Below are 24,607 nucleotides of genomic sequence, written 5' to 3' on the forward strand. Positions count from 1 at the left end.
TCTCTAGGAAAAAAAAAACTATGTTACAAGATCTTGTTTGTACCTCGTTTACTGGATAGGATCATCTCGCCAGTGCTGCTGTTTTATCCTGAACCATCGATTCTTTTTTGTTTTGTTTTGTTTTTGAGAAGATGCCGAACCGGGAGAGAAAAGTGAGGCAGACCATGTCGGGAATAGACTGTTTGAAAGAGCAAGACGCGTTGTAGAGATCAGTGAAATCAATAGCGAAAAGCTCGATTTAGATTGTTATTGGGTTTTTTTTTGAAAAAATAATTTAACATTTTTCATTTTATCTGAAATGCAGAAGCTACACGTGTTTAGAAGAATGGCAAAGTTGCCTGTTTATGTCTCTATCTTTAATATGAGCTGAATTGTTATTTAAGGCATTAAAACATTCCAGACAGGATAGAGCTCTGCTGATTATGAAGTAGAAGTTTTCATTTTTATGAATTGGCATTGCCTATTTGCTTGATCTCTGTCATATCTTGCTTACAGTAGGCTGCTACAGGCTATGCATTGAAACCAAAGGCGATTTCCATGCTGCATTCTTGGTTAATGCAGCCCAGCGAGAGGTGATTTTACTCATATTTCAGCATATCGAAAAATATCAGAAGCAGGAGCAGGGTTGCACTTTGCGGAGGGGGCTTCCTGATTCATTTGCTTGATATTTTGTTCAGAAAATATCAAGGACAGTAGCAAAGGGTCTGTCTCAAAACTCCGGAGAGCTAGGCTCTATGAAGATCGCGATACAGTTGTTGGTTTTCCCTCGCAGAAATGCCAGTGCGTGCTGTGACCACCAGGTTCATGTACAAGGGACTTTGCACTATTCCAGATGTCCTCACCTACCGGACCCCTGTTAACCTGCCTGAAGATGAGGTGGAAGGTGAGTCTTGTCGGTATCAAGTCTTTATTGTCATTTTAAGAGTTATTACTGTACATTTGCATGCGACGCCCACCTGGAAAACCAGTTTAGGACCCTGGAGAGCTCCAGGCGGTGTGCGCTTCTCTTCCCTAAATCTGACTGTGCGCTAACCAGCAGGTCTGCCCGCGAAGAGGTTCAGTAGTGAAGCTATTCTGAATCTTGGTTAAGGTTTAAATGCTCCACAAAATTGGAAAATTTGGGAGTCATAGACGAGCTGTATGCTTTATACTCATCTTTTTTATCTCTTCGCCTGTCTGTTTTTTTGCAAATTGTTGCATCTGACTTTTGGCACAAAGACACGTAATTAACTGTCGTTTTTTGTTCTTTCTACATCAGTTAAAAAAATAACTTCATCTTCTAATGCCTTAAGTAAATAGCTAATAAGACTCGTGGCTTTCAACCATATACAGCACACTGCACATGCCAAGTTTTCTCTATATGGCACATTGTTATAACTTATGAATTAATATGTTTAAACACATTTCCACGTTTCCTGGCTATATCCAATGCATATGTGAGAATTAATTGCACCTGATGTCACTTGCTGGAAGTCATTTATGCTTGAGCCAAAAGACATGACTGAAAACTGGGGGGGTGAGGCTTAAAACGTGCCCAAAACAGAGGAGCCTGATGGAGAAAAAGGCTTTGATGAATTACAAATGAATAACTATACTTCTAGAAAAAACCATGAATGAGATGGAAGATTGATTCATTTTGAATCTTAAATTACATCCTCTCGTCTCATTCAGGCTTTGTTTGATGTATTGCATTTCATCATTAAGTAATAAAAATGCCCATCAATATCACAATGCTGTACTTTGGTTAGCTAAAAGGTTCAATGGGGCATTTTGATGACTCTCACTATTGTAATTGTAGGGCATGGCTGTTAAGAATGGAGGTTTTGTTTTTGGCAAATGGTCCACACAATGAGAAAGCACAGCTGGCAGTGATTTGGAACAAAGCCAGGCAGACTACAATAAAGAGATAAATCAGATGAGATTTGATATCACAAAGTCTTTTATGCGAAGGGAATTCCATTTCCTCTTCTTCTGTCTGTAGGTTACTCAGGCCCAAAAGTGCCAGCCTGCCCTTGCTTTCAGCCACTCATTTGACATTGAAAATCCACTATCTGCAGTGACGAAATAAATTTAATTAAGAGGTTGGCTATGGAAAAGCAAGAATTAGAACAACAATAAAATGAGTGGCATGTATTGCAGGAGAAGCTGCGCAGTCAATGGCGATACAGCTTTTTGGGTAATGGAGAAGTCTTTTCAAACTACAAACCTTTGTAGTTTACTAATAGAGAGCCATTAAATATTCACACCACAGTGAGACAGACCATTCAACCATAAAATGTATTTACCTTGGGAAGATTCACTGAGCACATAATGCACTCCTGCATTTACATGGCCTCACATCTCGGCAGTGCCCAGGGTAAACAATGCTCTGCCTTTGGTCGCTGAGCAGCTCCACCCGCAGATTAAAGTGTGTTAATAAGCACTTTGCTTGTAGTTTTTGATGGAGGTGACACAATTTCAGATGAACCTCTTCTATTTACACAACCTCAGCCAGTCTTGAATCAAAAACCTCCCACTTACTGTGCTGGCCAACTATCCTTTAGATTACTGCTGCTCCGCCTTAACACACAACGTGGGAGCTGCAGCACTGTCTAAATGAATGTTCTTGGTCTGCTGCAGTCCAGTGTTTCTGAATGAAAATGACTCCCTTTTTCATAGAGATCTAAAAATCCGCTTATAAATATAGTTTCATCAACAAAATCTTTAATTACCGCCGGTCCAAAGTTCCCTGATTGCTCTACTCATGTAATTATTCTCTCTAATCATATTTATGATAATAGCTTTTTCCTTGCAGTGTGTCTATATACATTCTTTGTAATTCAACATGTTTGGAATAGATTACAAACTCATGACTGAACTAATATATTAAACTTTGGGAGATGCCTATACAACTAACACTACTGTAGAGGTGAGTACAGATATGGTGTGTCTTGTTTTTGAGCACTCGGATCCTAAAACACAAAGACAAGAGTATTTTCATGAATTAATTATTGAGTTAGTCACACCTACTGCATATCACAGCCATGAAAACTACGTAAAAACCCCCAAACCAGCAAAAAACATAGTATTTTTTTGTATCATCTGCCTAACGTCTTACACAAACTGACACATCCCCTTCATCATCATATCAACCCTCAGAACAAACTTCTTATAGTGACATTGTTGCAGAGACATGCTGACCACCATTTTAAAGCACGCACTGACAAACATAAACACACAAGGACAGAAGGACCTTGCGTCCTGTGCGGAGAGACAGTGCATATCACACCATGGACAACACATGAACCATACAGATTACAGAGTTTAGTTCAGCTTCAGAGGAAACTGCAGAGAATGATGAATTGTCTTCTGTACCAGTGTCCAAGCAGAAAGTATATAACAATATAATGAGATGCACAAAATATATTTGAAGTGTTAGGTGTTATCTATCTGGGGCTTTAAAGCCTCAGTGGTAGTGGTCCCTTCTCGCCTGAGGAGAAGAAGAATTATGTCTGCACCCAAGTCTTAGAGTCTGCAAATCAAACCACAGTGGCTCCTAAAGGCAAGAGAAAGTGTAGTCATGAATTTCGTTTTTTATTCTATTGCCCTTTGTATGGTGACTTAAGGAATTGTTTGTTTGAAAAGATTCAATTGAAGAATCCTTATTTGTTTTGGTTGTCTGAAGCTGATATGTTAAGTTGACTTTTTAATGTGGCGATTTTTGTAGAAAATGTACTCCTCTTGAATTTGTGGAACTGTACATTATAATTTGTCATGTGACCACCCTGGTTATTGTCCAGTGTCTTGTAAGACATATGAGCTGAGCATCAGAAAAGGTGCAGGACACTCAAATAAACTAAATCAATCATAGTTGGTCTGTGATTAACAAATATTCTGTTTGCAACATATCACTTTAATTAACACAGGATGGCTGAGCACAAGCTTTCCGAGCTTTGTAATTGGAAATGTAGCTTCCCGAACATATTAGCTAAATACAAAATTACTTAACAGGACCTTCGATAATGAAGAAACAGTTAATTTCCACATCACATTTTTGTTCTCCCGACACCTATTTCGAGCTCAGGAAACCAACCCTCTTGAGACCATTAGCAACATCATCAGGCGCTTTGATGTTAAAGCGAGCAGCAGCTACCTCCGTTCAATGTTGAAGCCAGTGCAGAAGCGCCTCAAGCTGCAGTTTCTAAAATGGCCACTTGATTATTCAAGTGACTGTGACGACTTCCACCTTCTCTATTGACAAACAAAGATGTAAGGTCTTTAATAGACAATTTAATTTCCTATGCTGTGTGTCATGGTGGCTTTTTGAAAATGATTGCTTCATTTTATAATTACAAGTAGAGGGTAAATTAATTGTAAGGTGGAAAATAATAGGAAGATCATCATTTAAAAAGAGAATAATGACACAGATTAATGTGTTGGTACATTTTCTCTCTTTTCTAATGAGTACTTTGTGCGATAAGCATAATACAAATGTAAACATAATGAATCATTTCATAAATTGCTTTTTAAATGCATCATTTGAATTGAATAATTATAGTTAATTAGTTCAAAAAGGTTATAATTATTACAATGGCACATTCAAGACTCCATAGAGGTTACCTGTGAATCTTTGTAAACCTTCCATCTTGAGTCTTTTGCGATCCTTAACCTGATATGTCATTACTTAGATAACGATCATATCTGCAATATTATATAATATTGGCAGATAATATTGGCTATCAATCTTAGCCAATTAAAATTGAGATCTGGGATGACCCAATGGATGTCATGGCTCAAATATTAAATGTAGTGTATCAGTGGATACTTTGCAGGCCATTCAATTCACAAATTAAAAATCCAGTTGATGATGTAAAAACCTCCAGGTATAACAAACAGTTTATTAGTAACAGTGGTTTAGTGGAGGCTGATTAAGTCCTCAAAGCTCTTAATGGATCTGCAGTTTCCGGGGAATGTTTTTCGAGCAGATGGTTGCCTGGGTGGGCAGGGTCAGTGGCAAGACTTCCTGCCCTTTTCTTCGCCCTTGTGTCGTGCAGTTGTCATAAACCCTGATATGTATTCAAAAGCACCACCGCTGTAAAAGCAATTTTTCCTACTTCATCTAAAACAGTGCATAGGCCTATATATTTGAGCTTTATAAATCTCTCTTTGAAAACTGGATTAGCTTAATTATACAATTATTTAAATTATTGGGTTGTTTAGGTCTCTTTGTTATCTCTCCTTCCCATTAATTCATCAACACAGTGTGCTAATTAAGCTATTCAGACTGTTTATGTGAAAAACTGTATTCCTCATGTTCCTCAACTTATCCATCAAATATTTATGTGTGTATGCTGTTACACTAGCAAAACACAGTTTAGTTCATGTCTATGTGGACGTTATGCTGTGCCAAGTGTTTCCCCATTTAATGAGCACAATATTAAAACTAAAGTCCAGAGCCAAGTTCAGCCCATTATGCATGAACAACTGGGAAAAATAAAGACATTCATGATACTATGACTGACATACAGTACATTAAAATGTATTAGCGTTTAGATTTAAACAAAGTCATGTCTGATAACGCAGTAATGCACATATACATATGTGAAAGGTAATAGACTAATCTATAAATCACTAATAACAAGTGTCTTGGCCCTTTTAATGTAATCAGAACAAATATTCAATTAGATTTCATTGATTAGACTCATTTAAAATGATCAGATAGCTCAATTTTTCACACACAAACCCATTTTATTGTATCTAATGTCAATTTTTTTTTTAAAAAAAGGGGGCGGATCCCTCCTTTTTGTATTAATGCCATTACAAATGTTAAAGTATAGGCCATAACTTACAGTAAATTGACAGCCACTTCAACTGCACATGTGTTGAAAGAGATAAGATATCTCGTTTTATGGCTGAACAATCAGGACTTCTTGGCAGTTACACTCTTGGAGATCTCTTGGAGCTGAGCTTGTATCACTCCTCGGTGCCTTTCTGACAGAGGTTGTGAACAGTATTTATAGATCACAGGCAGCAGGAGAATCCCCCCAGACATCAGGCATTGTAGTGGAGTGTAGACCGTCTGCCAGTTCCACTTTGTATGCAAAGCTGTCTTCTTTTGTGCTTACAAATGGAGTGGGTTTTGCAGCAACATTGTAAACAGATGTATATGTATGCATGTGTGTGTTACTTTAGCACAGCTGTGGATCTATAACTGTAAATATATCACACACATACGGTGTGATACAGTATTTGTCAGCTCTTTGTGGTCACTTCCGTACAGTCGACTTCATATTTGTGTTCATTCTGACTTTTGACATTTTCACTGCAAACCAAAAACAACAACTTGACAGTCATTACATTATTGCTCTGTCATCTTTGCAGTAATTTAAGTGAATAATGTGGCTTTCTCCGTGGGAAAAGACAGATGTCTGGTCATTACTGTTGTAGCCATCCAGACAGATTCAGGGTTCCAAACCACATCATTTAACACTACTACAAGATGTTAATTACGAGACTGTGTCCTTACTCTCCCCTTGTCTGTGTGTAGACAACAGCCACTTTTCACTTACATCATTGAGTGGGGAAACGCTGAGACACCAAGGAAAACTTTACAGGTAATGGGACGAAAATATAAAATCTATGCTGCTCTTATCTGTCGATATAACTGAAAGATGAGAAGAGCTGCAGGTCACATTACCCACAAAGATTAAACTCAAATAAATTGAATGTTTCACATAGCAAAGTCAGATGGGTCTAGCTCGACCTTATCTCATACAGCCACGCCTCCGTTGCATTGAAGGAGGTCTGAAATATTCTCAACAGAAAACATTTGCCAACAAGACTTTGCACTGCCAAAAGCAACGTATTATTTGTCTGTCTTTTAATTTGACTTTTATTTAATCAAGAAACCCATCAGTTAGACTCAAAATCACTTTTACAAAAGAGGCCAGGAAAAGCTGTTTCACTGAGGGATATAACAGTATACAAAATATACAAAAGAAAGCATAAAAGAGGATGAAATAGACACATCATAGACAATAAATCATTATAACAAACTGTCATATCAATATCAATAGAAGTCATACCAACACAGTATGAGCAGTGAGTCCAGGTATCGATGTTTTATTTAGTTGTGCAAAACAGCAGCATCTTCTCATGAAAGTCAGGATCAAAGTCTTCCACTACAAGATTTAAATTTTCCCAAAAAGATCAGTTCACATAATTTCAACTCAAAACCTGCATAGTGCACTGCAGGAAGTGGGAGTATTTCAAGTACTTTTTGACAGCAGGGGTTGTTTTAGCTGCAGGGCTTGTGTGGCACATCTCTGGTGATAGTGTGTGTACTGTTTGTTTGTGTAAATGTAATAATGTGAAGATACTATAAATCTGTAGCAGCAGAGATACGTAGAGGTTTCTGACTGATTCAGCTCACACGTTAGGGACAGACAACAACATCGACACTGTATGAATTGTGCATATCCAGTGTGTCCTTTGACACCTCCTATCCCTGCATAAACAGAGATTTTTTTGGTTATTTTGCAAAAGCCTGGCACTAGTGTGTATGAATGAGGCATACAGCACAGTATTTGAACTGTTCTTTGTTAGTGTGTAGGACAGTGGAGAAACAAGAAAGTAAGCTAGAACTGAAGCTGCAATGTTACCTAATTATAAAGCAAGAAAGTTACTACAACTCCCTATTAGACTATCATTGATTTCAGATTTTTGCAGTATATGTGTGTACTTTGGCATTTGTATCAGCCAGAAATATCTGATTGTTTTTTGCCCTGAGGATGATAATGTTTAGTGGTATTTCCACAGCTTTTGGTATTATCATTTATTTATAAATTTGCATTATTTTGGCAGCATTTGTATTATGTGTAGTCCTATTTTTTCTGCTGAGAAAGCCTTAATGGAGCTCTCTCAGGTATATGGCATTTTTTATTTTTTTGTGGCCTCTGGCTAATGTGATTCATATGTTTTTTCCCCCTTTCATTATCACTAAGGAGGATCCCCGCCTGGGATGAGCTGTTATCTAATGAAAATAGTCTGATTCATCTCCCATCTTTATCCTTAGACCAATTTTTGGTAACTACCTCAATAAGCTGCCTTCAAAAGAAAATTTAAGTGTAATGTCTTTACCTAATTTAAGTAAATTAGGTAATTTACCTAATTTAAGGTTGTTCAGAAGACAAGTAACTGATGCCTTTATTTACATCGCTTTCATCAAAGCAACTACCTGCATCTTGTTTGTTTGATCCTGACTAGCTGAGTGGAATCAGTGAGAAGACCTGAGTCTCCCTTTTTTTGTTACCCCTGTGAATTGGTATTCAGTTTCCGAGCTATCTGCTAGAGGAAGGACTCAAGAAAATATAATAACGTGATGACTATATTGAGACGAAACCTGTTGTGAAAAGTGTTGCAAGTTAAGCTCATCCACTTACAGTGACTTTGGAGACTGAAGACAGCCTGTTGTTATTCTCTTCAGTTCCTGTGGAGCGAAGAGAACTCGTCATCTACCCCCTGCTGTATTAACTCTATTACCGTATCCCGCGCAATGTCATGATCGTTACTGAAGGTGAAGTGGCGGGTTTTGCAGTGAACCGGACAATCACAGTGGGGCTTTCTCAGTGGTGGTAGATGGTACGTGCTTTTCCTCAAGGATAACGTTGTTTGCTTCAATGTTCAAAAGACAAAACCTGTGGCCTGTGACAACATTTTCCAAAATCTTCTCCAATGTGTAGAAAGGCTGTGGCAAAACAGTGGGTTCTATCTAATGATAGCTACCTCAAAGGTTGCTTACATGTTCATTTCTGAGGTTTGGGAGAAAGTAAAGGGGTAGTTTGGCTGTGGACAGAAATGTCTGACTGGATGGAACAATCCCAGCAAATACACAGAGACTTCCAGTGTAGATTAGGCAGCAAACTAGGAGAGCTCTTTTGAAATCCTACCTAAAACTTTCAGAAAAACCGGAGATACTTATTTATTGCAACTTCGTTGAAATGTGATGGGAAAGTCAATGAATAAGCAAAGTTACAACCAGGACAAAAATAACAATAGAAATAGTCATGATTAGGACTAGCAACAAGCTAATGCTAGCTACTTCAATGCTACACATGCCTTGGTGCAAATCCCAGCAAATAGACAGAACCAGGCCAGCTAAATTAAGCAAAAATGTGATATTAATGTGACTTGTTGGTGATGGCTGAATCAAATGAAATTCGTGGTGCAGTCTTGAAACAAGCCCCCTCAGCCAGAAAACTCATGAAAAGGACATTGAACAATACTTCTCACATTAATGTAGCAAGACAAGTACTCATTTTACATCGTCATAAATATGATATTAGGTAAATCGTTGAAACAATATTCTAATACACATCATTAAATACACATAATGGTACGTTTAGGACATGGGTGATGCTCAGCAGTGTCATCTTTCTCCAAAAGCCATGTTGGTCTCACATTCTTCTTTTGACTGAAAGCCATTATTTGGGATTCCAGTGATTATTTAGGTGAGAAAGATTCCCTCAATTCCCTTTCTGATCCTGCCAGAGCCACTGATATTCTGCCAATGTGCAGCAGTGAGCTCCTTGGCATCAGCCTTCATCGTGGACTATTTTCATGGATGTTTTTAGCAGCAACAACCAGCATGAATCACTCTCAGCCGGTCAAAAAGGTCAGTAGGATCTGTTGGTCCTCATGTTCTGTTTTAGCTCACTTTTTAAGGTCAGCAGACTTTCAAGTCCTCTGTTCAGAAGTCAGGGTTGGCATATTTCAGTTTTTGATGTTTGAGACAAATGACTTTAAGCTTATCACAAATTAAAGCCCCTAAAAGTGCATCTTTGAAGTTTCAAAAGCTTAGTCCTCACAGGGGAGGTTTTGGATCAGGCCAAGACGAAAACTGTGAGCTAAGAAGAAGGAGATTTTACTAAGGTGACAAATGAAAGTCAAAGGCGTTAATCTAACTGTAGGTCAAATAACATAAAGCAAACACCTCTGTGTTAAAGAATAAATAAACATCAACAATCCTGTTTGCCTTCCGGGAAACAATCAGCATCATGATACTGTTGGCAGCTGTTGGTCTAACCTGCCATGAAATTGTCAGTTAATATTTCATTTTGCTCTTGCATGGCAAAATTTGATGAATTAGTCATATCTTTCGTTTCACTATAGCCAAAATCTGGTTTAATGTAATATAACTCTATGCAATTAGCTTCCCCTAATTTTACCTCAAATGACCCAATCCTCCAACATTTGTAAAACATGATACACTGGAGATCATCCTCTTGAATAGAAAATGTGTCCAAACTAGAAAACACATCATCAAATACAAAGAAATTCTTGTGCCATATAGTAAAAGTCAATAAAAACAGAGATGCTTCCCCTGAGCCCCTTTCAAGATGATGCAGCTCCTCTTGCCAGGATGTAAACTGTGCTTACTATCAGAAATAAAAAAGATATTATTCACTGATTTAGACTTATAGGAAGCTACAAAGCTAGCTCCAATGCACATTTGTTTGGGCAATCCATAACACAGCATCATTTGTTCAACAAACAATGCTGCCAACATCAGATTTGTGTCTGACAGGACCTCAGTGGTTCAAATATTTAAATATTGTCAACACTGGAATGAATCAAGTTTACTTTGTCATGGGAATTTGCTCAATGCAGATTAATGATCTAGTGTGGAAAAGTTTATAACTACAGAGTAATAGAATCAGCAATTTATTTACTTGTGTTGACATCTACGCAGTCACATCATGGGTCTTGATCTCATCATGAGTCAGTAATTTAAATAATAATATGCTGTGTATTGCACATTGTGTATACTGTTGAAAGGGATGCTGGACACTTTGTTATTGGTGATTTAAATACATTGCATCCAAAAATCTGAGTTTTCGTTGACTTACTTGAAAAACTAGATTTTTGTTATTTTTAAAGCTTCATATGATCCCCCTAAACAAATAAAACACAGAATTATCTTACTCGTCACATTCGGTATCATAACACACATGCCAACAAATTCATTTCAAACTTGCTCAGTCTGGCACAGCATATTTTCCAGTTTACACTTAACTGTATTCAAACCCACGAACATGTTGTTGTTGTTTTTTTGAAAACCCTTGACTCGACTCTGAACACTGATGACATATTGTGTTTGACTCAGTGTTACAGTCAATGCCATTACCTCACAGTGGACAATCTTGCATCTTTTATGACCAATCTGTCATAATGTTTTAGTCACAGACATTATTTTAGACACAGTATTGTCACTGACATGAGCAATAACTTGTGTCACACCAAAATTAATGATTTGTTAGATGAGTTGGTATTAGAGTAAATGCTCTGAAATTGTTCCCCGCCAATGTCCAATAATAACAATAATAATTCCTTTGTGAAGTTTATAGTGCTATGTTTTGTTGAAAATATATCAGAGTGGTGTTGATTCAATGTTATTGTATTTTCAAGGCTGTACTTTAAAGTGTTGTACTGTATTGCACCAGATGGTAAAATGCTGCGTCTGCCTTCTGCCTTCCGGTATAAATTAACTTAAAAATATGGGCTCATAGGAAATAAAAATGTCTACATTGCCTTAACATTACAAAATATTGGTCAAATCTATATTTCATTTCTTAATTATGTAAATAATTGGAACCATTATGATGGGAAAAAGTAATAGAGAGAGAGAGAGAGAGAGAGAGAGAGAGAGAGAGAGCGAGAATGGTGCAATGTGTTAGTATATGGACTGATAAAACAGTGTCTATAAAAAGATGATAGATTACATGAGATTATAATGCACATAGTTATGTCCCTTGTGGTTTCATCTGTACATATTTTAAATATTCACCCCTCATGGTGTGAAACAATCAGTAGTCCAGCCACTGCTCAGCTGGCTCAGTGAATTCATTATTTATCACTGGCACCAGAGGTCATGACATTGAATCTAGGGTGGTGCTGAAGGAAAGATAACAAAACTCAAGCACCGCTGCTGGCTGTAATTTAGACAAATATGTTGTGTATGATATTGTCACAATCTGCTCTTCAGTCCTTCTCTGCAGTGACAGTCTCTCATCCCCAGCCCTCAGCGTTGTTCTCTGTCTCTGTTTCCAGTTCCTGCTCACTTCTCTTAGGCCATGTACTTTCCTCCTACTCACCAGACCTGCCATCCTCAAGCTGTCCACCAGACTTTCCCTCCTTTTCCATATCTACACACCTGTTCCCACTTCTCATCAGTCCTGCAGCTATCTGGCCCACTCCTCACCTTTCCTCATCAGACACACTACTTATATCGGTCCATTTCCTTTGTTATCTGCTAGTTTGTCACAGTTGCTCCCACTGATGCTCACGTTCTAGCTAACCTGATCCTGACTCTGCCTGTATCTGATCCTGCTCATGTCTGTTCCTATTCTTTTTGTTACCCTGTTCCTATACCTGTTCCTGCGGTTTTGACATTTGGACTGATTTTGACCTGCCTGCCTGCCTTGCCCCGTTTGGACTTGTTTGCCTGATTCAGACTGATTCTTGTTTTGACCTGTAAGCCTGCTTTTCTGTTGTTTGAGCATTAAAGCCCCTTCATTCAACCTGTCTGTCTGTCAAGTCTGCATTTGTTTTCTCCACCTGTCTGCCCCATTCTTATTCATGACAGATATGTCAAGATATGGTACAGACAGTGTCACTTGTTCAGAAGGACCTCAATGAATGCGCCAAAGACTGACCTCTTGCAACAGCTTTTTCTATTTCCCCACAGGGCTATGGACTGCCGGTGTGGGCTATCACTTGTAAACTGCGGTCTCTCACTCGTTCTTGTGTCATTCATGTACGCAAGATGGATGGTCAGTGCTTGTATAGTTGCGTGCTTGCATGCAAATTACAAGTGGTGCTTTTCCCATTCACATGCTTGCATGCAAATTAGTTTTCTTTGCAGAGGCAGCGCCTGGTGTAATTATATGCTTTCAATGTGTAAGTTTATCCAAGCTCTTGGTTTAGCAGCAGTTTTCAAGTAAAACACGTTCATATTCTTGTTCTCGACACTTTTTTCTGATTCCTGTGTAGCAGGCTAGTATTGTTCATGTATTGATTGGTGTCATTTCTACATAGGTAAAATTTCATATCCTACATGTTAATTTTTTTTTATTGCCTGCCTTGTTTTATCTAATAACGACTACTGTGCAAGCATTGAAGATCCTTGTGTATTTGAGGATCTACATCAAAAAGAACCACCGATGTTCTGTGCCTTTGATGTGCAACTGCTCTTTTTACCACTTCAAACAGAATACTGTGATGCAGGGTGAGGATAGGAGCCAAATGGCAATGTTTATGGATTATTTACCAAAAGTTGTAGTTAATTATAAACACATGAACCTGCTCGCTGCCTTCTGTCACAACCAATTGTGTTATGGCCATGGTAACAGGTATTGGCTCTGAGGGTGTTCATTAGTATATATCCATAGCAAACAGAGAATTTGCATTGTGAGATTTTAAGATTGAACACAGTAAATATCTATAACAAGCTAAGTAACCTCATATACTGTATGTACACTACTTTTTGATAGTTTATAAACTGCCCTACATTTTTGTAGAATAAAACCTGAAACTGAATAGATCTTTATTTATACCGGGAGCCACATTGTCACTTGTGTTATAATGAAATCACCATCGTGAGACAGGAACATTTTCTTTTCTATTTTCATGCATCTCAGAAAATGCCATTTTGAGCTGCACTTTGCACTGTGCACCAACAAAAACTTTTTAAAAATAGTTTCTATCCCTGGTGCTGAAACATCTAACTGTTTCTCTCCCCATGATGCTAAAGAATTCAACTACAGCATCTGAAATCACTCCTTATTTACTATATAGTGCACTATATTTATTGCACACAATTATTGTTTTTGAGTGTCCAAATTCTGAGTGTCAAATTTCTGGACTATGTAGTGGCCTCAAAGATTCCTAAAACTGAAAGAAAAAAGTAGTGTCTATGCTATGTATACCACAATGCAATGTGTTGCATTTAAATTACAGTTGTTAAACACGATACCTGCCAGCAATGATGTAAAATGATGATTTACAAGTAGTAAATAAAATAGTCTCTATCCATGGTGCTGAATTGTTCAATTACAGTCTCTCGGTCTCTATCCATGGTGCTGAAATTGTCAACTACAGTCTCTCTGGGCTCATCCCAGTATTCCACAAGAGTGTCCTGTTGCACGTGAACTTCCTGTTAAAATGATCGTAAGCCTGCACCAATGCAGACTCACTAATTATGGGCTTCACAGTCCAGTTACACTCCGTGCTAATTTGATTGGGACAGCCCTTAATATGGCGAACCTCCACGTGAGTGCACAATTGGAGGGGGAGTGGATAGGGCAAGGGGATAGGGGCTGGTTTGGGATTGGGCCATACGGGCTCTTTGTCTCTATCCATGGTGCTGAAATTGCCAACCACAGTCTCTATTCATGGTACAGAAACATTCAACTAAATTTTCTCTGTCTCTATCCATAGTGCTGAAATATTCAATCACAATCTCCCTGTCTGTTTCTGTAGTGCTGAAATATTCAACCACAGCCTCTTTGTTCAACAGAAACACACATTTTTAAGCTGTTTTACACTACAAATACTTCAACTCTTAAATTTAACAATGTGCGCACACATATTTCAACTCAATATACTCAACTGAGCCTGCCAGCCATTGCTCACACTGTGAAAGCGTAAGTGATAAATCTACATAAACATGCCTGTTGTTCTTAACGCAATTATTGCCATCTTCCAACAGAGATTCGTGAGGCTTTCAAAGTATTTGACCGTGATGGGAACGGCTTCATCTCAAAGCAGGAGTTGGGGGTGGCCATGCGCTCTCTGGGCTACATGCCCAATGAGGTGGAGCTGGAGGTTATCATCCAAAGACTTGATATGGATGGTAAGTGTCTCTCTTTCTCTCTGGTTCAGTAAATTCATAAGTGCACAGGCTGCCGCATATAATCCAAAGCACAAGCTACACAGTGACATGATGTTTGTGTCACTGTTTGTTTTATCAGGTGATGGTCAGGTTGGCTTTGAAGAATTTGTCACGTTGCTTGGACCAAAACTCTCAGCTGCTGGAATGCCTGATAAGTTCAACGGAGCAGACTTTGATTCTGTGTTTTGGAAGGTATATGTTGTCCGCTTCATTTTCAGCATAATCATCATCATTTAAGCAACATAGATTCTAGCATAACAAATGTATAATACATTGCTTCTCTGACCTTTCTCAAAAAAAAATGAAGTTCTCAATCTTTAAATGGCCTTGGCAGACTACAACAGCGTTCTGATAAATGTGACACTTCTGATTTCAATGAAAATGTGTTCTGTTTTGAAGTAATAGCCCACTGAAATACTCTCACTGTTCATAGCCAGGAGCTATACCCCCCTGTACTACCACTATTTATTGCTGAGCTGCAGCTTATGTGCGTCCCTGAGGGGCGTTGAGGCGGCAGTTTTTCCTCTGCTAATGAAACTTTTCTTGGTATTTTGTGTCTTCCCAGTGTGACATGCAGAAATTGACTGTCGATGAGCTTAAGAGACTACTTTACGATACTTTCCGTGACCACCTCACTATGAAAGACATTGAGAACATCATCATGACTGAGGAGAACCACCTGAACAGTCCAGAGTCCCATGTGGACATTGAAAGTAAGATTTTATTTCACACACTGTTCAGACATTTTTAAAGGTCTTTTAAGACACTCAGATAAGCTAATATGTTTTGTAAATCTTTCCACAGCGAGCCCAACTCAACAGGAAAAACATACATGTGTGCGTAAAAGCCTGATTTGTGCCTTCGCCATTGCATTCATCATCAGCGTTATGCTCATTGCAGCAAATCAAATGCTCCGCAGAGGAATGAAGTAAATAAATGTTTCCAGCTGGTTGCAAAGGGATTTAAGGATGGACACTGAAAAAGCAAACGTTAAGCAAAAATTTTTGCCGTTTTTGACTTTGTTCAATGTTCTCAACATTTTGGCCCCAAAGACAGTTGACTCGCAAGGACGCTATCACGGCTTCTCTCTATAATGTACCTAAATGATGTCATGCAATGGTTCTGTATGACCAGTAATCACAGCATACCGTGGCAAAAAAGTAAGACTAAAAGAAAGACATTTCAAGGGCTGATTAGTATCCTAAAACAGTAGTGTCACACTGATTCAAATTTCTGATGTTTTTTATGAAATTAGATAGGACAGCAGACTGTGGAAGACTTAACGATTCCAGTGTACAGTATGTGCTATAGTACTAGTTGTGCTGTTTCTATCGAAACAATTAATATTGTTGATGAGCACCCCGCCATTTGGAATACACCCAATACTGATAGTAATAAAGTAATGAAAAATGTTACTGGACTGCATATTAAGTAGTTTTAAATCATCTACCAAAAAACATATGGACAAGGACATAAGGACTGGGTGCTGCAAAATGTGTCTCTTTAAACTCTGTATATTTATTGTAGTGCCAAGATTTCCAGTCCAGAAGTCCAAAAGGAGTAGCCCCACTAATTCAATACACAAGATTGGACTACTAATAAATATTTTATGAATTATTGAGTTACAAAAACTCCTTCGGGCTCTACAAATCTGTTGAATGGAATATTTGAAGTATTTTGACAACTTTGTAGCCTTGCAAGCAACATGGCTCAATAGGGATGGTAATGTTGGTCTGTTGGTCCACCACTTTGATCCAGACTGAAATATTTCAACATTCACAAGACTGATTGACACAGAATTTTGTGCAACATTCATGGTTCCCAGAGGATGAATCCCAGTGACTTCAGTGATCCCCTGACTTTTCATCTAGTGCCATGTTTAATGTTTAATTTATCCAACACTAAAATACTTAAATACCTGCAAAAATTACATTCTCGTGAGCCTCAGCTGTGTTTAGTGCTACTTAGCTAATGTTAGCATACTAGCATGCTAAACTAAGATGGAGAACATGGTAAACATTATAGCTGCTAAACATCAGCATGTTAACATTGTAACTGTGAGCATGTTGCTATGCTAACATCAAGCACTGCTGTGCTTACATGCAGCTGTCAACATGGCTATAGACTCCTAGTCTTGTTAAAATATTGTGAAGCTATATACAGCTTTAGGGTGGTACACGCAAGATGTCATGAAATTGTGCAATTCTGATAGTTGCACTGATTTGCTACTTTTATTAGATGCTAAAAATATATATATATATATATATTCTATAAAGTATTATGTTATTATCCAAGTCCCAGCCTTAGCTTTTGTGCAATGTCATAAATGACCAAAATTAATTAAAGGCAAATTTGGAAAATCCATTGTCCCAGTTTTTCCACCATGACAATGGAAATTACAGAGAACCCAATAATTGGAACAAACTGGTGAACAAGCACATGTACACTGGACAGCACTGCTGGAAAGAAAAATGGCAAAGAGAGTGGTTGGATGAGAAGCAGACACAGGCTATGACCCTTAACCACATCTTGTGTACTCAAGTCAGCTGATCTGCAGAATAATCCCAGGGGTCATTTCTAAAGATGCCATGATTTTCTACAAATTAACTGGTTTGTTTTAAAGGTCAGAGTGAGGCTCCTTAGCTGAGCAGCTTGAGATTTCTTTGCAAATCAAACAGATGTCTTCCCAGCTACAATGTGAACAACTGTACATTCAACATTGAACTCCAAATAAATGGCATGACACAGAAGCAAATCACAAAATCTCTCAATACCAGAAAAGATTGTGCACATGGGTATTTATGCAAAACACCCAGACTCCAAGACAAATATGTATCTCTTGACCATCACACAACTGGTAAAACATGTGTTTCATACTCTACCTGCGATACAATCACAATATTGCGGCATATTTCAAATCTGTACATCCATAACAGGCACCAGAATGGGTCATAATGAGTCACAGTGAAGGACAACTGAATGGTTGTATGACCTGAACTACCAGCTGTGAATAAATTCAACAAGTTTAGAGTTTCGAGAAAACTAGGTATTGATTGTGATAGTTATAGCAAATGAGTATGAAGGATATTCAGTTCACCTGGCACACTTGCATGTACATTCAATAAGAAATAAATGTTTGTTCTATTTGTGAGATCAAAATTTGAACTATGATGTATGTATTGAAATAAATATGCAATTTGTAAAGTGATTATTGCAAAAAAAAAATCTCAGTATTTGACATTTTCCTGTAAATGTCAAAGTTTTGTGGATGTGCAGACAATATCAAAACACTAAATACTTTGCAGTATGCTGTGAACAATAATTTAACATATCATGAAAAATGTTGTTTTTTGGCTTTTACATGGACCACCAAAACAACATATTGTTTAAAGTATAACATGGTTATATTTTCTTACTTGGAAAAGTGACACATTAAATCTATGGGATTTTATTATGAATGTAAGCATAATGTTTTTAAAAAATAAAAAAAAATAAAAATAATTTTAAAAAAGAATACAAAAAAATATCAGGTTTCTGATGTATAATTTCCAGATTGACTGGACATTCAGATACAAGTTCTTGTGTGTATTAAGACCATGCACTTACATTAACTTTTCTGATTTGTTAAGATTCATTTTTCAGAATGTTTTATTTAACAAATGTTTGTCGAATTTGGCAAGTTTTACAAAATGCTATATATTTTTTCTTGCTCTTTTTATCTTAAAGTTTATCAAAGCTATATCACAAGAGGAAAAATATGAAAACCGTGAGAATCATTCTGGCAATAAAACTGATATTTGATCTCATGTATTGTAGCAATTTATGTATGAACTACTTATATGACATCACATTACCTCTTTGTGTGAACATATCATGTAAAGTATGGGTTTTGTGTGAATGTAAAATATAGTTAATGTATGAAATCTTGTCTTAAGACATATAAGCAAGTATTGTGTCCTAATCTGTATGTTGCAGTGTTTTAATGAGCATATTTACGTACACTTTGTTGACGGATTGTCTTAATTGTTATATGTTTGATTTGGACTGTAGACGTCTTCTGTTCTGTGCCTTTGTAGTATTAAAAACTGCACTCTCATGCCTTGTCTTAAAATAAGGAAACCCATTTTACAAAATCCTCCCTTTTAACAAAAATTAAGATAATTCTAGATGTATTTTTAAATTGAAATGACTTATCAGTGATCTAAATACCAATAAGTATTCATGCATATCATTATCTTTCTCTCTCCCCTGTTCTTGATAAAAGTTTCTCTAACTTTACAGTTAATATTTGTTGTACCATCCTACAGTGTGACATTACCGGTAATTTTAATGTCTAGATTGAAAATATCCTGCACTGTTTTATTTCTGTAATTGTTACTGTACATGTAGAGGTTACTGCATCAATTATACACTAATGTAAGTGGTGTCTAGATGCATGTGGTCCAATAAAAACAGAGAAATTAGAAATGAGACAGCTGTTTGTTTTTCTTTTGAAATGTGAGTTGGAAATTGGGTAGGGATGTTTGTTTGGGTCTGCAGTAAAAACAGAGTGAAATTCTGATTTTATTACTCATTCAACCATTTCAGAATAGAACAGAAGAGTCAGGATCCAATGGTGTGATGGCCTTGCTGCTGCACCGTCAGGCATGTTAAGCACTCATTAGTAACAGAACATAGCACACTGCCTGCAGAGTAGGGATTTACACTTGTAGGATCAAGGTGTGGTTTTGTATGTGAAATTTAAGAAGGTGCCATTTTAGATACTGTATTATTCACACCAGTTATCCAAACAAACTTCAGATTGCATGAAGGACCCCTAACCCCTAACCCTAACCACAATTACTGCTACAGAGGGGGGATGACTGTTTGTGTCACAGAGCAAAGGTTGATTTCAGGGCCATACAAAGAGGATCCACTTGGCAAACATGGCATTTTTATATCCTAACCCTTATTGTTAAAAGTACCTCACAGGTGTTTCTTGTAAACAAACAAAAGTTATGTTTACAATAAGTGTTTCTAACCAAAATTCAATTAATTCAATTCAATTTAAAACACTTCATTTGTCCCCGAGGGGCAATTTGCAGAGGCACGTAGAGTAACACAGTCAACAAGCGACACAATACAGGAAAATTTAAAATTAATTAAAAGCAAAAATAAGCTGTACACATTTTGATAATAATGAGAATATGAGAATGATAAAATATGTGCAATGAAGAATATAGAGCAGTATAATATAGTATTTTTGTATGTCGTGTATCCTTGAAGTCTAATAAATATTTTGAGTGCATTTCCTTGTTTATCATTTGCAAAGCTGATTTAATATTTTAAATCATTCATTACGTTTGCTTGCATTTCTTTGTTGGTGCAATGTTAACCCGACACCAACTGTTGATAAGCAGAAGAGCCTGAAACAGAGGCAGGAAGCGCATGTGTGTGCACTCACGATACAAACAAAACAGGGACCAACTCGTAGAAACATTGCTTCATAGCACTACTAATGGTCAGAAATTCCACAGGGTACCTTTAACTGAGTAGATTAAGTCCCATTAAAGTCAGAGACATCTTTTACACAGGAGACCAGACCAAGACAGCAGTAAAGAGTTAGAAAAAAACATACTGAACAGACAAAAACACATGTAGCAAGAAAACTTTAAAGAGGATTCTGCTGTTAACACTGCATTAAAACATATGTGGAAACAGTTCAAACACATACAATTTATGACTTATAATGCACAGTATGTACATCTCAGCATAACCCCAATAAAGAGGAATAACCTGCTATAAAAGGCCAATGAACTGGCCTGATAAAAATATACCGACAAACTTTCCAACTCTGAAGACTTTTATAATGAAATTTAACCCAGATCATCAGTTTGCCATCTTTACTATTTAGGAAGTAAAATGGTGTTTTCCAGGCAGGCTGAGTTATAAATACAATTATGATCATGAGATCAGTGATTCTCCCAGTGACACAGCACAAGCTAAAAATAAAATAATTTCCATTTTAATGAATAGTTGTTCTATACATGGCATGTACTGTACAGTATACAAAATAAATCTGCTAATATGCAGAAGACAGGATTTTATTCCCATTCTTAAAATAAGAAATGACAATCTTTTTTAGTATTAACCAAAAAACTGTCTAATCTAGTTCTACTTCAAGTATGAACATGACATTATGGAAACCATATCTTAATAACAATTTTATTCTGCACCATCCCTCCCCCTATTAATGTCACATATCTACTTAACAGTGATCTGAACTGCAAAGTGAATATCTTTCAACCCCATTCTGTGTTCACTTTGACTTTCCATCCGTCTGGAGGAGGAGGTAGAAGTGAGGGTGGAAGGTCAGGGAAGGAGAGGAGCTGCTGAGGTATGTCACTTTCTGTTTGGCCTTCTTCACAGTCTTCCTTATTTTTTAGATCTCTGCAGGGATAAATAATTGAACAGTTGAATTCTAAATCTACAGGAACAACCATTAGCCAAGCTAACCATGTATGACTAAGTGGTGAAACAAAATTGAACATTCATACCCTTTGCTGCTGAGGGCGGTCCGCTTCTTTTCCCTTCTCGAGAGCCAGTCTTCTATACTTCGCCCAGGCATAATTCTGTCCTGAGAGTCCTCTCTGTGCTGCCTTTCATCTGAAAGACAAGAAAATTCCTTTCAACACAAACTTATTTATCTGGATAAAATGAGCTTAAGAGCTTGTACTTGCATTTGTGTACCATCAGTTTCTTTGGCAATCCAGTTTGTTTAAGGGAAAGTATGTGCGAGTGCTAATCAAAGGAGTGCTTGGCCTTTGTAAGTTTGTTTGAAACCAACCATCTACAAAATTGTATACTTGAGAGCTGTGTCAGCGATCTGGACTGTGGTGAACATCTGGTGTTCAATGTATAATTCCAAATCCAATGTGTATAAAATGTGTGACATATTGCTTTGAGGGTCTGTGATGTATTCAGTTTGAAGGTTTGTAACTATATGGCAGAGAGAACCTCCCTTAGGTTACAGCTTACCTTCCACCTGTTTTTTTAAGTCTGACAGATCCTCCTCAGACATGTGAGAAAACCTGCAGTTAGGGCCAAAATCACAAATCCCTAATGCAGACAAAAAACAGAAAAAACGATCATTACACATAGGTTTTTTTTCCACATACGATTTTCTATTTATTGGCTAAATGTAAGATTTAACAGTGCTGCTACCTTTTAGGAGAAACTTCCTGCAGGGTTTCTTTGCTTGCTCATCATACAGAATAGCTGCAGAGTCTATAAAAAGAAGGTTTGAGACTTCCTTAGTGTCTTAAATAGTAAATTGTCATATAGCATTGTGTAGTTAAAAAATAACATTTACTCTAAAGCATTATGTGTCATTAGGAATGTAGCCTCACCTCTAAAATGGTCAAACCAGGCCTTTTTAGCTCGGTGATGCTGAACACCATTCAGATGTTTCTTCCTGTTGTGCATGTTGTCCTGAAAGGACCGGTCACAGTAGTCACAGTAGTACCTCTTCCCCATGGCTCAGGTCTTATGTCTTTAAACCAGCAAGATGTCACCTGTTAAACCTCTGAAAGACAGAAAAACAGAAACTATTTTACATAACTGCTCTGTCATCGCTTTGTGGTGAGTGAGCTGTATTAACTGATATCTGTATGGTACTCAGTATTACATAAGCTGTCTGATTCAGCAAAAAACAAGGCAAACTATTTCCTTTCCTAACAAAGGGGAACCTCCAGAATTTCTCCAGAGATTGTGGAAAATTACAGCTGCAACAGACGATTATTTCATTATCAAGTTAATTCGCTTTTTCAAAAGGGGTCTGCACTCTATTACACGAGAAGCACAAACTGGAACCATCTCATTCCTACATCCCTATCAAGAACACCAAGAGCTAAGAGCCAAGACCCTTTGTAGCATAAAGATCTAAATATTAAAAAGGACCAATATGTGCTTATCAACATGTGTATTTTGCAAGCAGAGAGGCTGATAGCCCTTAACTGAAAAAGTAGAAATAAACCATCTATAGGTAAGTGGATTAAGGAGATGGCATCTTGTATGGCATTAGAAAAAATTACATATATATTGCGAAACAAACTGGAGTCATTTAAGGAAATATGGGATCCCCTCAATTTCTTAAAAGGGAAGAAACAGGAGTTACATTGGCATAAATGCATCATTCTGATCCCTAAGAAGGAAATGTATAGAGATGTAAGTAGTCCCCGCCCCCCGAGAGGAGTATTTTTAGTTAGAGAAGCAACTGTGTATGCATATATGTACATAGTTATATATATGTGTATGGTTTGAGGTTTTCTGTGTGTTTGTTTTGTTGAGGAGTTTGAGGGGAGGTTGGGTGTGGGTGGGGTTAAGGGGATAATATGATTTATGTTTAAAAATAATTTTAAAAATATTCTCCAAAAAAAAAGAACACCAAGAGCAAAATCACAGGGACAGGTCTGTTGCTGACATCTAGTGGTACAGTAGTGGAGGTACCTCGTTTAAGACAAGTTTAATTTTGAATAACGTTGCTTTGGAATACCTTCCGGTTAGACGATATAATCAGCTAAAAGTCTGAAGGTACAAAGCGGTTCATAAATATACTGGAAATGTAAACGGGCAGTTTAATGCTGGTACAAACACATTCCTGGCTTAACAAGCGTTTCAAATGTGAACATCATAAATAAATTTGTCCGTAGCGTTGATACATTTGAAGAGCAAAATCACATAGTTCAACACGACGTTTACTTAACTACTTTACATACAAAAGGTCAGGAGTACAAACCATTGGCGAAACAGCCTTGTCCTCCTCTGTGATGTTTGCTGTAAAACTGGTTCTTTGAAAAAAACAACAACAAAAAAACACACTTCAAAGAGAGGAGTCCCACTATCGACGCTGGACTACGGTGGCTTTGCAGGGTCATTAACGACATCCGAGCGAGGAATAAAGGCAAGCGTTTCCGTTCATGCGCACTACCGCCGTCATCATGTCGCTCACGAAGTCAGTCTACAACCTGCTCTTCAGGAGAACTTCGTCTTTCGCTATAACCATCATGGTTGGCGCAGTCTTCTTTGAACGACTATTTGACCAAGGTGGCAACGCGATTTTTGAGCAAATGAATCGCGGGGTAAGTGTGTCCGTTACTGTTTTAACGCCCGTTTTATTCTGACCTTGTGAGCAGCTAACGTTAGCTAAGCTATCTTGCCCGCTAATCACTAACAGTTACGTCCTCTTTAGCATCCGCGAATTAAGTTAGCTCTGTCTGTGTGTTGATAGGAGCTGTGCTATGAAATGTCTAACTGTCTAAATGTGTGTTTGACCGTAGAAACTATGGAAACACATCAAACACAACTACGAGAACAAAGACGAGGAATAGGAGGCGAAGCGGGGTTATCTAAGGCCGAAGTGCAACGGTTGTCACACTTCCATGATCCATCCCTCCTGGACTCCTCACCTTGAATCAAGCAGCAGTCAACATGGACTATGTGTACAAATTCATGCTGTCTACCAGAGGCTACCAGAGATCCCCTGCGAGCTGAAAGATTGCCCAGACCACCTAGGAGATGGAGCAATGGTTCCTGTCACCTCGTCCCGGCCCTTCCTTGTGTTGTTATTTGTCATGCCTTCATTCACTTCACAGATTGTAAATGCTTAAATTAAAACATGTTTTAATGTCCGACACATCT

General features: G+C 37.7%; 3 protein-coding genes across 3 annotated transcripts; 2 read left to right on the forward strand and 1 right to left on the reverse strand.

Moving 5' to 3' along the window:
- Nucleotides 1-753: 753 nt before the first annotated feature.
- cabp7b (calcium binding protein 7b) lies at nucleotides 754-16,427 on the forward strand. Its single transcript, XM_042395834.1, has 5 exons — nucleotides 754-883; nucleotides 14,747-14,890; nucleotides 15,009-15,121; nucleotides 15,495-15,642; nucleotides 15,734-16,427. The coding sequence occupies exons 1-5, from the start codon at nucleotides 775-777 to the stop codon at nucleotides 15,859-15,861; spliced, it is 642 nt and encodes a 213-aa protein (XP_042251768.1). The 5' UTR covers nucleotides 754-774; the 3' UTR covers nucleotides 15,862-16,427.
- Nucleotides 16,428-20,917: 4,490 nt separating this feature from the next.
- Nucleotides 20,918-23,814, reverse strand: zmat5 (zinc finger, matrin-type 5). The gene is made up of 6 exons (XM_042395081.1): nucleotides 23,706-23,814; nucleotides 22,318-22,493; nucleotides 22,133-22,195; nucleotides 21,947-22,027; nucleotides 21,466-21,574; nucleotides 20,918-21,358 (listed from the first exon to the last, which is right to left on the reverse strand). The coding sequence occupies exons 2-6, from the start codon at nucleotides 22,442-22,444 to the stop codon at nucleotides 21,211-21,213; spliced, it is 528 nt and encodes a 175-aa protein (XP_042251015.1). The 5' UTR covers nucleotides 22,445-22,493; nucleotides 23,706-23,814; the 3' UTR covers nucleotides 20,918-21,210.
- A 67-nt stretch (nucleotides 23,815-23,881) lies between these two features.
- Nucleotides 23,882-24,600, forward strand: LOC121885537 (cytochrome b-c1 complex subunit 9). Its single transcript, XM_042395082.1, has 2 exons — nucleotides 23,882-24,048; nucleotides 24,247-24,600. Exons 1-2 carry the CDS (start codon nucleotides 23,887-23,889, stop codon nucleotides 24,295-24,297), a joined length of 213 nt encoding a protein of 70 aa, XP_042251016.1. The 5' UTR covers nucleotides 23,882-23,886; the 3' UTR covers nucleotides 24,298-24,600.
- The last annotated feature ends 7 nt before the right edge of the window (nucleotides 24,601-24,607 follow it).

This window comes from Thunnus maccoyii, chromosome 19, assembly GCF_910596095.1.
Source record: "Thunnus maccoyii chromosome 19, fThuMac1.1, whole genome shotgun sequence".
Lineage (NCBI taxonomy): Eukaryota > Metazoa > Chordata > Actinopteri > Scombriformes > Scombridae > Thunnus > Thunnus maccoyii.

What these genes read in the sequence shown, in the direction of transcription:
- LOC121885537 (XM_042395082.1), top strand. Translation starts at nt 23,887, where the DNA reads ATGCGCACTACCGCCGTCATCATGTCGCTCACGAAGTCAGTCTACAAC. An exon ending in TTGAGCAAATGAATCGCGGG is followed by an intron (nt 24,049 to 24,246) that starts GTAAGTGTGTCC and finishes GTTTGACCGTAG; the next exon opens with AAACTATGGAAACACATCAA.
- zmat5 (XM_042395081.1), bottom strand. Translation starts at nt 22,444, where the DNA reads ATGGGGAAGAGGTACTACTGTGACTACTGTGACCGGTCCTTTCAGGAC. An exon ending in CAGGAAGTTTCTCCTAAAAG is followed by an intron (nt 22,028 to 22,132) that starts GTAGCAGCACTG and finishes TGTCTGCATTAG; the next exon opens with GGATTTGTGATTTTGGCCCT. An exon ending in CTTAAAAAAACAGGTGGAAG is followed by an intron (nt 21,575 to 21,946) that starts GTAAGCTGTAAC and finishes CTTGTCTTTCAG; the next exon opens with ATGAAAGGCAGCACAGAGAG.
- cabp7b (XM_042395834.1), top strand. Translation starts at nt 775, where the DNA reads ATGCCAGTGCGTGCTGTGACCACCAGGTTCATGTACAAGGGACTTTGC. An exon ending in GCCTGAAGATGAGGTGGAAG is followed by an intron (nt 884 to 14,746) that starts GTGAGTCTTGTC and finishes ATCTTCCAACAG; the next exon opens with AGATTCGTGAGGCTTTCAAA. An exon ending in TTGATTCTGTGTTTTGGAAG is followed by an intron (nt 15,122 to 15,494) that starts GTATATGTTGTC and finishes GTGTCTTCCCAG; the next exon opens with TGTGACATGCAGAAATTGAC.